The 17,141-nt window shown below is 53.5% G+C and overlaps 1 protein-coding gene across 1 annotated transcript in view; it reads left to right on the top strand.

Annotated features, from left to right (window-relative positions):
- The first annotated feature begins 1,068 nt into the window (after positions 1-1,068).
- The window catches only part of HSF4 (heat shock transcription factor 4), a 20,676-nt gene continuing 4,603 nt past the window's right edge, over positions 1,069-17,141 (top strand). Inside the window, exons 1-10 of the mRNA XM_010139758.1 lie at positions 1,069-1,191; positions 4,537-4,645; positions 5,700-5,827; positions 7,229-7,353; positions 9,505-9,580; positions 10,985-11,049; positions 12,802-12,901; positions 13,630-13,754; positions 15,541-15,765; positions 17,040-17,141. Coding sequence (XP_010138060.1) covers positions 1,069-1,191; positions 4,537-4,645; positions 5,700-5,827; positions 7,229-7,353; positions 9,505-9,580; positions 10,985-11,049; positions 12,802-12,901; positions 13,630-13,754; positions 15,541-15,765; positions 17,040-17,141 — 1,178 coding nt within the window. The remainder of the gene's footprint in view (positions 1,192-4,536; positions 4,646-5,699; positions 5,828-7,228; positions 7,354-9,504; positions 9,581-10,984; positions 11,050-12,801; positions 12,902-13,629; positions 13,755-15,540; positions 15,766-17,039) is intronic.

Raw genomic sequence — 17,141 nt, 5'->3', positions numbered from 1 at the left:
TAAGTTGACCCTTTGCGGGTTTTTTCTGAGGGCCGCAGTGAAATTTAATTTGGATTTTACGTTTTTTCAAAGAATCTCAAAGTCAAGCTCATTGTGTCGGGTGCCTAGCGACTACTTAAATAAAAGGCACGTGGCCTGCAAATTCCGTGTAATTCCTTTCTCTCAGGAGCGCAGATTTCCAGGTTATAATCCAAATGCCTTTGGCAAGGACTTTTTGTGGCACTGTTAGTGCTTCTGAGGAGAATCAGGAGCAGTGGCGGTTTGTGCGTCTGATACTGCATTCACGTGCGAGGTACCTTGTGCCTGGATTAGGATACGCGTGTGTCGGTCTGTGGCGCCAAAGATTTTGGTGAATGTTATCTGAAGAGCAGGTTCTGACCTGAAGGGACCCTGGCATAACGCTGCGCTGCGAGCGCCTGTTTGGAGCCATCTAAAGAGTTTATAATAATAATAATAAACCGTATTGTCATCTAGCCTTTATGCGGAGCTGTTTTTATCCCCCTCGCTTCTCACCCAAGAGCCAAATAATTTCTCTTGACACGCAACATAAGACCTGTAGCCAAACCAGCTTATAATTTTGACTTTCCAAAACCTCGCCAAAGATGTGCAGCCCTGAAGTTTGGCCGGCCCTTGTTCCTCTGCCGGGTGACATTTAGGACAAGACCATTCCAAAATGACAGTTCGGGGGTCTTCCCAGACCTGGCCTTGCTGTGCCTGGGCATCCGGCGGGCTGGCGGCAGGTGGGTTGGCTCCGGTGACTCGCTAACCTCCCGGCGTAAGGTGCGCCGCACGTGTTCCCTCTGCATGACGCTGCGTATTTATTCAGGGCTCTGTGAGATCGGCTGCGGTGCATTTTCATTCTGTGTATTGTTCTCCGGGGCTGGTGATGCCATCGCATTGTGCTGAGTTTTTAAGAGCGCGAGCAGCACTGCTGATGTGACTCCCGGGGAGCCGACTTTCCACTGGCCCGGGATAAAATTGGGAGGTTCGTTCTCTGTGGGACGCACGCGCGGGGAGGCAGGCGCGCTGAGAGCAATGGGGTTAGTGTAGCAGGGGCACTCAAAAGCGATGCAGGATTCCCCCAGCTCGCTGGTGATGGATGGGTACTCCAGCAATGTGCCAGCCTTCCTGACCAAACTCTGGACGCTGGTGGAAGATCCTGAAACGAACCATCTCATCTGCTGGAGTACAGTAAGTACAGCGGGGAAGAGCTTTACCTCAGCGAGTCTGTGTGACGCTCCCGGTGACGTGTGTGTCCCTGCGCAGCTTCTTAGGGATAGATTGCTTTGCTTTGTCGGTGCCATCAGAGAATTAAGATGATTGATTTGTGCCCCTCATACGGCATTTTGATACCACACGGTGCTTTTTCATTTGCTTGCTGCAAATAAAGTGATTTGTCTTCAGCAGGGAGTTACCAGATAAGTCATGTGCATAACCTTATTTTCCAGAATCAAGAATCTGTGACAAACAGATTTAAAGGAGAAAAAAAAATAAGTCTAGAGCAGCATTTTGATCGTATGTTGGTGTGCCAACAGAGTTCTCACTCAGCACCCGAGGTGGGATTTGAGCTGCGTTGCTGTCCAAGGCAGTGGTTGCTTTCTGATGCAGGTATTGGCCGTTCCTCTGAGAACCACCAAGTTTGGGTATTGTGTGTTTTGAATAAGGACTTTCAAACTAGGAAGGATTATTCGAATGTGCAGTCCGCACTCCGTTACGCTTACAAAATGGCCATTTTTGACTGCCCGCCACCACGCTCTGCTTTCCTGCACCCTAACACAGGTGCCAGCTACGTTCCTGGGGGGGTTTGGTAAGTCTAAGTTTTGCACGTTGCATGTTCCTGTGCGTCCCATGTTTTTCCTTTTCTGCTCTGAATTCCAGAGGTGAGAAATTGTGTGCGTGCCTGAGATTTCTGGACGTAATTAGAACTCTTAGAAAATAGAACCTATAAGGACCTACTAACTGTTTCTTAGCATGACAGAGAGGAGGTGGAGAGGCACTATGGTCGTGGTTTCTGTGTGCACCAAAGGCTGTTGTCAGGTGGAAAGGAAAATTCTGCTGTCTGTGTCCATGGCAGCTTGGACAAGAAGCAATTAAATGAAGTTTTGAAGCAGAAGATGAAGTTAGGAAGTACTCCTAGCATGTTCCTGGAGTGGTTTGCCTGGGCAGGGCACAGGGTGTCTGTCCTCAGGGGTCTGTCAAAAACAGCTAAGATAAGCTCCTGCCAGAACCAACGTGCTGCAGAGTGACTTTTGCCTTGGACAGAGAAGCGTCTCCCAGGTTGTGCTCCCACGGTGTGGGACCAGCAGGGCACGGCTGCTCCGGGGAACAGGTTGGCACATGCACGGTTCACCGGGGAGCACACAGCAGCGCCGACGTCTCCGGTGTCTGTAAGAGCCCTTCTGGGTGCGCTGGCTGCTGAGAACACTGCAGCCCCGCACTCCAAGGGGTGACCTCCCAAGAGAGGCCAGAAGGGGGTGTTCAGCTACACGGCACCCTCGTGTTTTACATCAGCCTGCCCAGCCTGGGACACTCAGCTCTGTCCCAGGGATTGCGCAGGCAGAGGCACAAGGGAGGCAGGATGAACCAGTTCTGTCGCCAGAACAGCCTCTGCTGTGCTGGAAAACCCTGGTTCATGCTGTCCTGACTGCAAGCTCAGTCCGAGAGGATAATTTCAATGTACAGACGATCGGTGACTCTCCTAAGCACTTGACCAGCCTTCGCTTCTGCTGCATGGGGTAAAGACTGATAGGAAAGATGGTTAAAGGGCGCTGTCGAGGCAAATGGTCACGTTCAGCGTCGGCAGCAGTGACCAAGGAGCAAGAAGCACAGCTCACCCAGCATGATATGTCTGTGGGTGTGCAGGGGTAATTGTTAGAGCTCATGAATGCCGGAGCACCGAGGGAATTGGCACCGACTGGTGACGGAAACGTAGCGGCAGCCAGGAGGGCAGCAGTGGCTGTGGGCAGGCTACAGGCACACACCGGCACCTCTTCAGCCGCTGAAATTTCTCGTGGTCCTGATTACAGTCCCTGTTTTAGAAACTTCCAGGCAGCCGTGAGAGCACCCGTGCAGTACAGACCCTGTGATGGGTGCGTGGTGGGACCCGCTGCACCGGCCTGCTCCTGCCGCACGCAGAGCCCGAGTGCTCCCTCTTAGGAAGCGCTGTCCTCCTCTGTCGAAAGCCAGCCCACTGGGAAATAAGCCCCCAAGCTGACACACCGCTTGGCTGCGGGGATAACGTGGAAAGCAGCAGGAGGGTGGCTGTGGCTGTGCTGGTCTCGGCCCCCTCCCTGCCAACGCCACCCAGACCCTGGTGCCTTTAGCTGGCTGTCCCTTGCGACTCGGCAGCAGCTGACTCGGTAAGTCCCTCATACCTGCAGATGTCTTTGCCCTGGCGTTGGACTCTGCATCTTGCCTGTCCCTCCATGAAGCCATGGAGACCTTTGGCGGTGCAGTCAGGTGGTTCCCGGACAGCTCTTTGCAGCTCGCTCTCTCTCCACAAGCAAAGCCAGCGTGAGCCCCTGCAGATACCGTTCTCTGCAAGCTTACAAAAACACCACGTGCGCCCTGAACTCTGAAATCACAATCCTTCATTCCTCCAAAGTCCTGGTGCTGCCCCCCATCCAGAGCAGAGACAGGATTTGAGGTGGTCCCCTGACACCATACCCTGGAGGCACTATCTGCCGAGGTCAGAAAATGTCCTTTCTAAGCGTTGGTTACAGAAGAAAATTAATGGCTGATTTTTCTGTCCCTTCAAAAGGCCACGAGGACTGCAACGAGTTTCGAGGCAGCTTCGGTGCGTTGTGTCTCACAGACCCTCCCTGCAACCAGCTTAACCCTCAGCAGGGAGAAGACCAGGCAGGGGAAGCACATGGCCCGCAGCCGGTCGGTCCCTGCCGCACCCCGGGCAGGGTGCCTGGTTTTGCGATCGCAGATCCTGCCGATGCAACCGCAGAGACGGCTGTTTTGGCTGGGCAGCGGGTGTTGCTTGCTTGGGCTGTGAAGCGTGACTGTTAACGTTTCGCGGTTGTGCTTGTGGCTGCTACTTCGAAAAACAGTCGAGAGAAGGTGCATAGAGCTTCTGGACCAGCGTGGGGTCTCCGGGGATGGATTGCTCTCTTGCCTTGCTGTGATTCTTGCTCCATGTCTCCGGAGCAGAGGGGGCAGGGTTAGACCTATACAGGCAGGTTAAGGGGTTATAATGGCAATTCTCACTTTCCAGAACCTTCTTCAGACACCAGAGTCTTTCCGTGAGGTCCACACAAGTGCCTAAAGGTCCGTAGTTTCTTTCTCACCTCCAAGGCTCTGAACAGAGCAGTGGCAAAGCTCGGCAGAAAACGATCAATACCGCAGTCAGAGGACGGGCTGTACCCGAACTGAAAGGATCACCTCTGCCTTTGAAGGCTGTTATCACTCAGCTCGGTAGAGCACGACTTCCCCTGCCGTGGGGCTCAGGGGACTCGCCTCCTCCTGGGCACCCCTCGTGGTGCCGGGGATGCTCCTCTGACTTCGCCCTTGTCCTTGTCTCCGTTGCAGAATGGCACCAGCTTCCATGTGTTCGACCAAGGGCGCTTTGCCAAAGAGGTGCTGCCCAAGTACTTCAAGCACAACAACATGGCCAGCTTCGTCCGGCAGCTGAACATGTGTGAGTTCCACCTCCTGGGCCGTGTGGGTCCTGCAGGCACCGGGGGAGCAATGGGAGGAGGCGGTGGGACGGGGCGCTTTGCCAAAGAGGTGCTGCCCAAGTACTTCAAGCACAACAACATGGCCAGCTTCGTCCGGCAGCTGAACATGTGTGAGTTCCACCTCCTGGGCCGTGTGGGTCCTGCAGGCACCGGGGGAGCAATGGGAGGGAGGCGTGCAAGAGAACTGTGGCTAGAAAGGCTGAGCTCTCATGTATAAGCGTGGTCGTGGCATTATCCGTTTTGCCAAAGAGCAGCTGCCTCTGAGACGCCAGGGGAGAAATAGCCTCGTATTGACCTTAGATTCCAGCAAGAAATTTCTGTTAGATTACACTGTAAGAGGTGAGCCCCAAAGTTTCAGCTCTTCAGCAGGTTTTCTGCTCCTCTTGCACCTTAAGGGAGGTTTAGGTGTAGTTTTCAGCCACATCTAGACGATGACTGTATTAAATATTGTTGTTTCCTGATAGTTTTTGCATGTTTTTAATGAACAAGTTCCTCAGTAAAGTGTTTATTTTGCTATTTAACTATACAGTTGCCCTAGTGTAATTTTTGATTCAGTTTAGAAACCTTTCTAGGACTTCAGAGAAGCGCCCAAAGTAGATTTCCTCAGGTGCATGTGACCCTTTTCTCCAAAAGTGGCACCTGGTGCTGGTCTGTGCCTTTGAAAAACCTTCCTGTGAATCCCTTTGGCTTGCAAATCAACCTAGGGATTTCCTAAGGATGGGAATTTCAGCTCCTGGCAGACAGACCGCCAAGCCCCAGGGACCGTTGGCAAGGCTTTCATGGGGTGGACCAGCAGCAGCATGTCCCCGGAGCCGTGGGGTGTCCAGTGGGATGCATGGGGCACTCCCTGGCGTTGGATTTCTTGTAGGTACAGCCCGGATGCTGTGTCTTGAGCACTGGATCAGCTCGAAGAGAGGGGGGAGTGGACAGAAATGTCCTTAAAAGTGATGGAGGTGGGAGGCGAGGAGGAAGGCCTGGGCCTGCCCGCCCTTCACCCATGCCCTCCCCACGCAGATGGCTTCAGGAAGGTGGTGAACATCGAGCAGGGGGGGCTCGTCAAGCCCGAGCGGGACGACACCGAGTTCCAGCACCTCTGCTTCCTGCAGGGCCACGAGCACCTCCTGGAGCACATCAAGAGGAAGGTGAGGGTGTGCCGGGCGGGGGGACACACCAGCCAGGCTCCTGGTGAGCACCTTGGGTGGGAAGGCTGAGCCACGGCAGACCCCTGTTCCAGAAGGTTCCACACCACTGGCGTGGAGAGGCTGCATGGGGCTTCTTCAAGACATCCCTCAGCAACGTGGCCGGCTGGTGAGCACCTTGGGTGGGAAGGCTGAGCCACGGCAGACCCCTGTTCCAGAAGGTTCCACACCACTGGCGTGGAGAGGCTGCATGGGGCTTCTTCAAGACATCCCTCGGACGGTCTGCCTGGAGGTGTAGCTCCCCTGGCTGGCTTCAAGCCTGCTGCCTCTGTGTTGAATTCGTTTCCCCTGGGCGTTCTGCTAGGGGAGCAGCAGTGAACACTTGTCTCCTGTCCCTCAGGCGCCCCGAGTGGTACAAGCCTCATTTCTCCCCGAGCGGGAGCCCTCCTGAGCCTGCTGCCGTGGCTGTCTGCCTTGGGCCTTTCTAACCCCTCCACATCCCTTTCTGGGCTGGGTTGACCAGAACAGCACTCCACGGTCGTTGTGAAGGTTCCTGCCACGGCTGCACTCCTCTCTTGATCACTCCTGGTTTGCTCTCAGACCACTGCTCCCATCCCGTAGATCGCTCAGCACAACCCAAAGATCACCCTGCAGTCTGGCTTCTGTCCTCTCCATGTGGAGAGGGGTCCTCAGTGGGCAGGGCTTGGCTGTCATTGGTTTTGTCTGTGGTTTTTTGCTCTGTCTCTCAGTATCAGGAGAACTTTGTGTGGTGCCACACAGCCAGACTTGCTTGCGTAAGTACAGCGGAACTCCGGGGGGGGGGTCTCCCAGCAGCCATCTCCTGTTGTTAGAGACGAGATAACCTACTCCTGCTCTCTGCTTGCTGCTTTTAACCTGTTATTGATGCCTGAAAAGGGTTGTTCTCTTACTGAGTTTGCGTAGCAATGTCGGAAAAGGGAGTTCAGCGAAAGCCTTCTGGAAACCCAAGTGTAGTGTGTCCATTACTTCAGGCTCATCCCTGTAAAACATGAGGCTGGATCAGGTCTCTGTGTAGGTAAAGTAGAAAGATTTAATCAAACAACCTAGTTCAATTCCTCCCTGGTCCTCAAAATAAATAGCTTCTTTTTTTCCCCAAGCTGATTTGAAATTAGTCCCATCTCTGGTGGGGAACGTTCTGCTGCCCACAGACCCTCTGTACAAAAGGACTGGTCCTGCTCTTTGCTCCCTTTGACCCTCGAATAATACCCTCAGGATAGCTCAGACTCTCGTGCACGTGGCCTGTCCTGGTATTCCCGCACACCAGAGCCTGGCTGGTGGAAGTCCTGCACCCGAGCCCCAGCAGTGGCTGGCTGTCCATGGCATGGCTTGGGCGGCTAAAGTCCACCTTTGCTTTTTCCTCCTCAGGTGTCGGTAGTGAAAAGCGAGGAGACCAAGATGCGCCAGGAGGACCTCAGCAGGTTGCTATACGAGGTGCAGATCCTGAGAAGTCAGCAGGAGAACATGGAGTGTCAAGTGCAGGACATGAAGCAGTGAGTTGACGGGCATTTGTTTCTCTAGAGCGGTTGGTCTTGGGGAACATCAGAAGGGAGGAGCCTTACACAGGGAGCATGTGCTCATCCAGGGACTAGTCACAGGGACTGGATGTGTTCAGACATGAACACGTAGGATTTCTATGCAGACCCGATGATCTACAAGACATGGATCAGTGCTCAGCCTGTCTTCTGTGCAGGGTAGACATGTTCTCTTCAGCTGCCTTCTCCCTCTACAGACGAGGAAAGCACAGAGGAGGCCGTGTAGGAAATACGGGTGTAACGTGGGGGCTTAACTGAGATAACTGCGTTTCCTCCAGATAGGAATGACGGTAAAGGTGTAACTTGTCCTCACACGTAGAAGGCTTCTTGGCAGAAATGTGATGGTGTCCACTCCTGCTGTTAAAAAATATCTGTCATCCTCCACCTCCAAAATGTATGACTGCCCTAAAACATATAAGTGGCCTAAAACATTGAAGAAGACAAGGACTGCTGTCGTGTTCAGCCCAAGGACCCATCTCTCTGCGGACTGTGTCTTCTGACACGGCCAAAACGGCTGGACAAGGGCAAAAAAAAGCACATGTGCCGCTTCTCGCATGAGGCTGCCTGACTCCAGCTGTCTGAGGCTGGGTTTTTCTGGGTCAGCTGTGGTCACGGGTTTATAAATGGAGAGGTTTTTATTTGCCTCCAGGAAACTTTGTTTGAAAAGCACTTGGATAATGAAAAAGGCCCCCGAACCTTCTTTCATAGGGCAAGCTGGTATTCATACATCACCAGGTGACACTGGTGTCCCGGGCCTTGAGAGAACACCACAGACGGTGAAATTTCAACCCAGTCCAGCGCTTTATGTGCGACAGATAACTATTGTTATCCTACCTCAGTTTTTAATGACTCCCACACGTAGCTCACGTGTGAAATCACGCCATGAAATCCAGGGTACAGGGGCAAAGGAGCTGTTTCTAGGCTTGTCTCTTGTTTATTTTTTAAGGCGTTCCGGCATTGATTTTGGCCTTGCTCTTAGTTTACTCTCCCTCTTGATTCGCTTGCTCCCTTCCTCCATCTGGCAAAAGGCAAAATCGCATTTGACTGATGAAAAGAGCACAGTTTGTATAAACTGAGGCAGAGCAGCCGTCCCAGCTGAAGTCACGTGAAGTTGACGCTGGTGACAAGCCATGGGGGCATCGTGCCAAGACAAGCTGTCAGGCTAAGGAAAGCTGCTCTGCTGAAAATCCCGCCAGCACCAGTACAGAAATTTCACTGCTCTTTCGAGCCCTGGACCTTGTCCTCCCGGTTCCTACGTTAATCCACACTCGAAAGACTGAGGAGCAAAAGGGTTTATGAGTTCCGCCTGGATGGCAGGTTCTTCTGGCCTGTCAGCTTTGGCACATCCATCGACTCTTGAGATGAACTGACTGGCAAAGCCTTTTGCAGCATGGACCTGGCTGGCATCCAGGTCTGGAGGCAGCACCGTCCATAAACTCTGCATCTCCGCATCCCCCGTCCTGGTCCCGAGCGTTCGAGGGAGCCTGTGAACTCCCCTGCGTGCTGCATTTGCGGGTAGAAAATGAATATGCTCTGTGCTGGATGGCATCAGTGACTCCCACTAATAAAATCATGACAGTCCTCCTAGGTCAAGGCTCTCAGATGCAGAAACATCCCTTCAGTCACTCCCAAACGTGCCTTTGTAGCAGCAGGTGTTGGAGGTCGCAGCAGGCAGAATACACCGGGTCTCTCTCCATAGGATCTCTTGGTCTTGGGGGGTGGTTGTGGAGAAGTTGGGCTTTCTTGGCTCTGCGGGAAGAACAGTCTTGGGGATCCAAATCGCTCAAAGCCCCAGATCAGGCCTTGTTGAAATTCTGAGTTTGGCCCAACTGTTCCTCGATAATTAAAGACACGCGTCCTCTTGTTACCTTCCCCTGTAAATGCTGGCTTCTCTTCCCTTGTTTTTCCTCCATACTTTGGTCTGTAGTTCTTTCGAGGTCAAGGAAAAACAAGGGAAGCGACTGTGTGTCCTGTTTGGGACAGCTGAAGAGAGCCAAGCGCTGCAAGAGCCCCCGAGTGAGACAGGCTTTGCCCAGTTGGCTCTGCCGCGCGCCGTGGCCGCTGCTGAGATGTTCCCGAGCTCACGGAAAGTTTCTGTTCCGCTTGCAGGCAGAACGAAGTGCTTTGGCGGGAAGTTGTTTCTCTCCGGCAGAACCACTCACAGCAGCAGAAGGTCATCAACAAGGTAGCGGCAGCCGAACTCCAAGCTCACTTGTACTGTGTGATCTATGTCCTCTGCTGAGTTGTGGGGTTGTTTTTTTCTTGTCACATAATCCCATAATCCTCTCCACACCCCGATATCACCGTGTGTTTATTTTCCCTCTCTGTCAAATTGTGCGATGCTCTTACATGGCCTATGGAAAGAGGCCATTAGCAAAGCAGAGATGACGCCCTCCAGCAAAAGGCTGTCATTTCCCACCAGTCTTTGCTGTGATGTTAGAAGCCACTTTTCCATCGAAGTCCTGAGCAAGAGAGCTCGACTCTCGCTCCTTGCCCTGGATTGGCTCTGTTCTGGTTGTACTGATGCCCTCAGGCTTCCCAAATCCTCCTGCTGTCCTTTGTATGTGAGAGGAGCCTCCCCCCGTGGGGGCCTCCGGCCACTGGTGCATCAGCTGGTGTTACTGGTATGCCTTTTAGACTGAGGGAGCGCTGCAGAGGCGTATCCATCCCTTAAAATCCGACATGACCGGAGCTAGAAAAGGCCGCTCCAGTGATCCCCAGATGGTGCTGACATGACTGAGCACGTCGCGCTTCCCAGTCCCCGAGAGCCACGTTCTGCCCCTCACGTGGCATCGCAGAGTCACAGGGCTGGATCGAAAGGCACAAGGCCATCAGAGCTTGCTCCGGCTCTGAGGCTGGGCCAGCCACAGCGCTCGGCATGGAGGCACTGCTGCTGCAGCGCTGGTTTGTGACCCGGGGCGATGAGTACGGGACAGCTGTGGAGTGTAACACTAACACTCGCTTTGTTTGGAGGGCAGAGCAGAGCCTTAGGCTCACGCTCACCTGGGAATGTTGCTCAGTGATTGCTCTCCAAGCTGTTCTGCATCCTTTTCAGTGTCCTGTTGCATCAATGCTGAATTTCACAGGGCTGGAACTCAGCTGCAAGAGCTATGACCTCCATCCCGGCTCTCCCCAAGGGAGCTGCCTCTCACTTGCAAAGTCTTTATCAGACTTTATAGAGCCTCTTTTAAAGGTCTCTAAAGACTTTTACGGAGGCCAAGTCCAGCTCCAGACGCAGGAATGTTTGCACATGTGCTTGCAGGCAGATTCCCAAAGCCAGCAGGGCTCGCTGGAGCCCTGCCTGCAGGGAAACGGCAAGAGAAAGCGCTGAGGACGTGCCTCGAGCCGCCTTCGCACGAAGCAGGCACCTGGCTGCCTTGCTTGAAAGCCAGGCAGGTCGTCTGAGTTCTTGGAAAGCCCACTCCCGTTTCGGGCTCCAGTCTCTCGTGCAGTTTGGCTCCCATGTTTCCTGGCCGCTCCCAGCTTCGGGGTGGTGTTGGGAGGAATGCGTGAGCTAAGAACGGCTGCGAGCGCGGGGAGTGCTGAATCACTCTGCTGATTAACACCCGATTTTGATCTCTCCTGACAGCTGATTCAGTTTCTGTTTGGCCAGCTCCAATCGAGCCCCAGCAGCGCCGGGATAAAGAGGAAGCTGTAAGTACCCTTGTGTGGTGCGCACCCGCTCACGGGTGCATAATGCTGCCCCCTCACTAAAAGCACAAGCTCAGCTCGCCCAGGCAGGCGGTCACCGGACCGGGGCACCATGGTGATGGGAAATGAATGGGCTGAACTGCCGAGTCAGACCTGCTGACATGCCCCATTCAGAGGTCTTTAGAGAAGCACCGTGTCAGCTCGTGACCTTTATTTGGGGAACACAGAGCGCGGAGGGAGATGGGAGCGCTAACTAGTGGGAGGGTAAAGGGCAGGACCCCGCTGCTGGTCCTACAGGTCCTGGTTTTGCCACTTGTCATCCATGGGAGCAGGGCTGGGCCAGCCAGCCCACAGACACCTTTGCTTTGACCCGCAGTCACTGTAGAAGGTGCGTATCCAACACAGGATCACTGCTGTGTAACCTGCAGGCCGTACAGAGAGGAAGGTGGGGAAAGATTTTTAGCTAAGGGGTATCTCGAGAGTCATAAATAAGCTCTTCAAGGCAAGGGAATAGAGGAGCTTGAGTTAGGAAGCTCAGTGCCTTCCAGGAGAGCAGCCACGCGTTTCTTGCTCTGTGGTGCTTGTGATCTGAAGAGGGCAGAGGGACTACTGAGAGGAATTTGCCTTTGTGACTCAAGCTGAGGACAAGGACCTGCTGCCAGTTCCCACCTTTGTGGCCATCAGCAACCCAGGAACTCCTCCACAGCTCAGAGGAAGGAGCCAGACTTCCCTAGAGCAGCCGCTCAAGAGAGCTGATACCCTTTAAGTCCTTTAAGGTGTCCATGTTCTTGGCTGACTCCTCCTGAGAGGGTTGCGAAGGACACGCAGGACGAAATGAAGGAGCCCGTTATCTGTACCGGCAAGCTGGGTACCGCCTGCCCCCTGCACTGAGCCTCTTGGAAGGGATAAACACCGCAAGGGCAATGGGAGCAAAGAGAGAGAGGGCTCAAGGGGAGGGTATCCGCTGCTCTGAGCTGCTGAGGTGGACAAATGGGAAATCTCCCTCCAGAGGAGCGGGGGAGCAGAGAGATTAGGTGCCAGGCTCGATCTCGGATTTCCGTGGTCAGGGCTGTGCCCGCCCTGTGAAAGCTTTGCAGCCCGAGAAATGTAGCGTTAGACCCGTGCTTTTGGAAAAAGGCAAATCGGATAGGGCAAGGGGCACGGCTGTGAGTGAAGGCGGGTGGATTTCGATTAGATATCAAGAAGAAATTCTTCCCTGCGAGGGTGGTGAGTTTAGGCTGTGCTGTGCTTTGTGTCTCCCTCTGCTTTATTCCCTGGTCGGTGTGTGGCAAGGGTCCCTCTTCTGCAGTGCCACGTGTGGAGATGTGGCTCTGGCAGAGGCTCCGAGCACGAGGGAGCTGGTAACACAGCCAGACCCCCAGCTGAGCACTAATAATTTCAGCGTAGCTACCTCCAGTTAAGCAGGCAGAGGATCCAGCATGAAACCACTAGTTAGAAGAAAATATTAACTGAATTTGTTCAATTCAAAATAGGAACGGAATTTGTTGTCTTACTTTCATCTTTCCAATAAGATCTAGAAAACTTAGATCATCCAATGCCGTTTTATAATGGTGACCTCCTCCAAAACTGTTGTTTCCCTTCTTTGTCCATAATACTGGTCAAGAAAGCAAGTTGCAGCTGAGGGAACACCGAGTACCCAGGGGAAAACAACTCTTGGCTGAGAGGCATTTCTTGCATGAGTGGTCAGGAAGCAGTCAGGCCGTGCCGGGAACACAAACCTGGTTCTCTTCACAGACCTCTGATGCTCGACAACGGGATCTCAGCTCCGCAAGTGTCCAAGTTCAGCCGGCATTTGCCTACGGACCCCCTCCACGACCCCTATTTCATACAGTCGGTAGGTTTACGGCGGCCTCTTGAGCTTTGTGGGATTTCTTTGGCCGGGGTGGAAAATGATTACAGAGTGAGTAGTTTGGCAAGAGTTTGGCAGTGAGGAAGAGCAGAGGCTTGCACAGCTGAGTGACATTTACCATTTCTTCAGCTCCCCGGTTTGGGGCACGTGCTTGCACGCACTGGTGCTGCCACGGTCACGTGGGAGGCCACGGCTGTGGGAGGGAAAGGCATTACCCCAGCAAGGACAGGGACGAAGGAGGATGTCCGAGAAGGATGTCCGTCGTAGAAGGATGTCCAAGAAGCTCTGATCTTTCTGACCAAAGCCAGATTCTTGCAGTCGCCGAGGGATCTCCACTGCTCGAACCCCCCAAAGCATCACCAGACACATGACGCTTAAGTCATGTGGTTAAAATACCTGAGCTGGCATGAGAGACCCCCACTCCCCCGCTGAGCTGTCGGATCTTGCCCTCCAGAGGAAGGCAAGCAGCCAATGTCAGACATGGTAAAACCTCGCAGCGGCTGACGCTTCACTCGCAGTGGTTGTTCTACACCTGCACCTCTGTGGGGTTCAGAGGAAATTACCGTGTTGCGTCGTAGGTAGAAGTTTTCTTGGTTTCTGCAGAAAAAGGGCTCAAGGGCTCAGCGAGTAAACCTGAACTATCTCAGATAGGGCCTTGGGCTTGTTCTGGGCCTCGGAGGGGTAAATCTACATGATTCTTGCTTTCCTCTTAGCCATCGACAGAACCTGCCTCTTGCTTGAGCAGCCCTGCCGTAGCTGGAGGACCCATCATCTCCGACGTCACCGAAGGATCGCCATCCAACCTAATCAATATGCAGCCCCCTCCCGACAGCGACAGGTAAACCCGTTTTTGTGATGAAAACCAGGGAGAATCGGGCACAGCTTCCGGAGAGTTTTTCCTGGCTGTACTGCTGCCCAAGTTCCTCTCTGATTGGCAAATCTCTGTAGAAATGGTCTGCTGGAATATGATTTTTTCCCTAGTTTGCCACGTGGGTCAGATTTTTCAGAATTAGGGAGGGGTAGTAGCAGCTGAAGGTTTGAAACAGTGGTGAGACTCACGCTGAGAACTTCCACTCCCCTCTTTGAGAGGAATTCCCTGTTTCTTTCTTTTTTGTTCTCAAGACAGGGGCTGTCTCCGACTTTGTCAAATAACCAGACACTAACACCTGGGTTTGTTCAGAGAGAGAGAGGAGGTTTCCTTTTGCCTTCAGCAGAGAAGCAGCAGGATCAAACTGTGCCTCTTTCTGCTAATAAGAACAGAAAAGTTGCATCACGACAACTTCCGATGTTTGACAGCTTTTCTGTGAAAAGGTCCCAGTAGCCGAAGAACTGAATGCAGAGGTATTTTCATGCTTATCTCTTCCTGCCACAGACACGCAGCGTGCCGAGGGCTGGTAGCAGAGCAGCTACAACTATGTCAGGGGAAAGGAACTAGACAGATGAATCATGGAAACCATCTCTCAGGCAGAGACGAGGCAGTTATACTCTGGAAATTGCCTGTAAATCTGCCTCACAGTTGAAACTAGGGCGGTAAATTTAGCTCGGAGCATGTAAAGAGCTCCAGATAAACTGGAAGCCATTTCTAAAGCAGAAAATTTTTAATACAGCCTTCGAGTTAAGTTGCTTATTTCTACCAATTACTGAGTGCCATCTGGTGGCCTCTGATCCTCTGCACGGCTCGACAACCCGAGCCAGCCCTGGCCCTCATGAGTTCTGGACCGTGGTGCTTCCTAAATCCACGCGAGCTTCTGGTGGCACCTCAGCATTCACGGGAGAAGATGATCTGAAAGGAATCTGAGGAAGGCTCCGTAGCACCACATACCATCCCGACTGTGTGACCCGCTCGTGCGTTGTCTGGCAGCAAAGCTCATCTGTATGTGTCACGAGGTAACGTTTTTGCAGTGTGGCTTTCCAAGCCCGGTGCCTCTGATCCACATGCCTTTGTCATCTTGGCACTAGTTGTGCAGGTTCACGGGGAGCTGTAACATCTCCTCCAAGTAGCGCAGAGTAGATTTTTACATACAAAATGCTGCTATTGAAGACTGCAGTGTCACCTGTCCATCTAGGAGTAACGTGGAGTGCCTCTCCCTCTGCTTCCAAACGAGGAAAACCTCTCACTGGGACCGTCAGACCTTGACAGCTTCTGTTCCACATCCCGCAGCACCACAGGATCCTGGCCGGGGTCACTGGGGTCTCTGGAGTGCTTGCCTGGCCAATCCTAGCTCCTGCATGGGAAGGTCTTACTGACCCCATTCCTCTCTTGAGGGTGGAGACCTTTTTTTCAAGGGAACCTCTCCAGCGTAGTGTCTCGCCTATCACTCATCTGAGGAATGATCGACACATGGGAGTGTACTTTCCACATTGACAAAATAATCAAATGGGGCAAATCCATTATAGCTACGACTGATGAAGTGGCTGAAGATACTGCAGCTGAGCATGTTTCGGGAGCTCGCTGAAGAGAAAAGCAGGTTGCTGGTTTCTCTTGCCCATCTAGGGGACTGGAAAGACCCTGTGGGGCAGTTGGGTGGGAAGTAGGAGCAAGCCCCTGTGCTACTGCCCTTCCCGGGAGCGTGAGACCTTTGAGGCAGACGCTTGTCTGGTGCTGAGTCTTGTCTCTGTCGCAGAGAGAAGTGCCTCATGCTGATCAAGGAAGAGCCGGTCAGTCCTGGAGTGAAAGCCACCGCAGAGCCCGATGTCCCCCTGCCAGGCTGCCGGGCTTGCTCCGAGCCCCCGGTGCTCCCCGTCGCCATGGTTCAGTCTGTTTTGGAAGGCAAGGGGAGCTGTGGTGCAGCCCCACCAGGGACCTCACAGCCAGCCGAGAGAAGAGGCAGAAGGGCATTGCTGGACAGGTAAGGGGAGCGAGGGAGGGCTGTGGTCCCCATCGGCGGGGGGGAAAGGAGGCTGACTCTAAGTCACCTAATGCAGCCTGATGAGCTCCATGGCACCTACCTAGAGAACCTTTGAAGCCCGGGGACAGCTCATGGGTGTAGGAGGTCTGTAGATGACTTGTAGAGGAAAAGCTGTCAGTGTGTGCGCCAGAGCTATGGGAGCAGAAAGAGGCTTTTTGCAGTGAGGCAGATTTGCCCACGGTCCCAGTGAAGGCCAGGCCAGCACCCGTGTCTGCAGACTTGCAGGCCACTAGACTGCCTCCAGGAGCTTGCGTGCCCTCTGTCACTTGTTCTATCAAGTCTTCAGTTAGGTGAAGTCATAAGGAAATGTCTGTCACGGGTGTTTCTGTGCAGTGAATAAGGTGTGACTTGTGTGCCAAGACGCACGGTGGTGGCAGATGACAGCCAGTCATCATCATCATCACCTCTGCACTAAGTAGGGCACGTCTTGGATGAGGCATCAAAGCAGTTATCAGGCCCAGGCTTGGGCACGAGAAGGAAGTAATTTGCCCCCTTCCTTTTCCCCTTCTGTGCTGTGAGGTCGAACACGCTTTTCTCTTCAGTCTGATCTCCTTTTGCAGCTCCTCCTGTCACCTTTCCAAGGTGACTTGCCTGAGCCAGTGCTAGATCTGTCTTCAGGGGACAGCCAGTCACTGACACCATCACACGGGCCACATGCTTCTGGGGAGGAGCCAGATTGCTGACACTGCAAGAAGTCTTGGCTTCCCCACCTCTGACTAAGAGGGAAAACCCACGAAGCTTTGCTGCACTGCTGTGCTTGTCCCCTTGAGCTGGAGGGGCTCGGTAAAATGCCAGGCAGTCCAAAGCAAGGCTCTATAAAAGGGTTAAAATCACGCCTCAAAATCATGAAATAGCAACAGCCACCTTGGCCCCAGGCGGATGGGAACACAGCCTGTCCTGGAGCCCAGCTGCCTCTCCAGAAGGATTTCTTCTCAGTAAAGTGCTGATTTTCCCAGTCTTGAGGAGATGTGCACAGCGCATCCATCCCCCAGGCAGAGCGGTCGCCCAGGAGAGAAGGAATTCTGGCTGTTTTACCCAGCCAGGTCCCCTGGGTGCTCTGCCGGGTTGTACTTCTGGGACTAAACCACCTTCGATGGCACAAAGCCGGGCTGACAGTGGGCTCTTGCTTTTCCAGATGAGATTTAAGCATAAACCTCACGTTGGAAAGCTGCTTGGTCTCACTCGTGGCAATGCTTCCCTTTGTCTTTTCTCAGAGCAGATATTTCGGACCCGCTGGAGGGCACCGACTGGAGCCTGGAAGGGCTGCAGCTGATGCTGAGGAGCCAGCAGTACGGCCTGGAGCCCAGCAGCCTCCT

The sequence above is a fragment of the Buceros rhinoceros genome, unplaced genomic scaffold, assembly GCF_000710305.1.
Source record: "Buceros rhinoceros silvestris isolate BGI_N320 unplaced genomic scaffold, ASM71030v1 scaffold13807, whole genome shotgun sequence".
Taxonomy (NCBI): Eukaryota; Metazoa; Chordata; class Aves; order Bucerotiformes; family Bucerotidae; genus Buceros; species Buceros rhinoceros.
The sequence above is the reverse complement of the archived record's forward strand: the minus strand, read 5'-3'. Positions and strand labels throughout refer to the sequence as shown.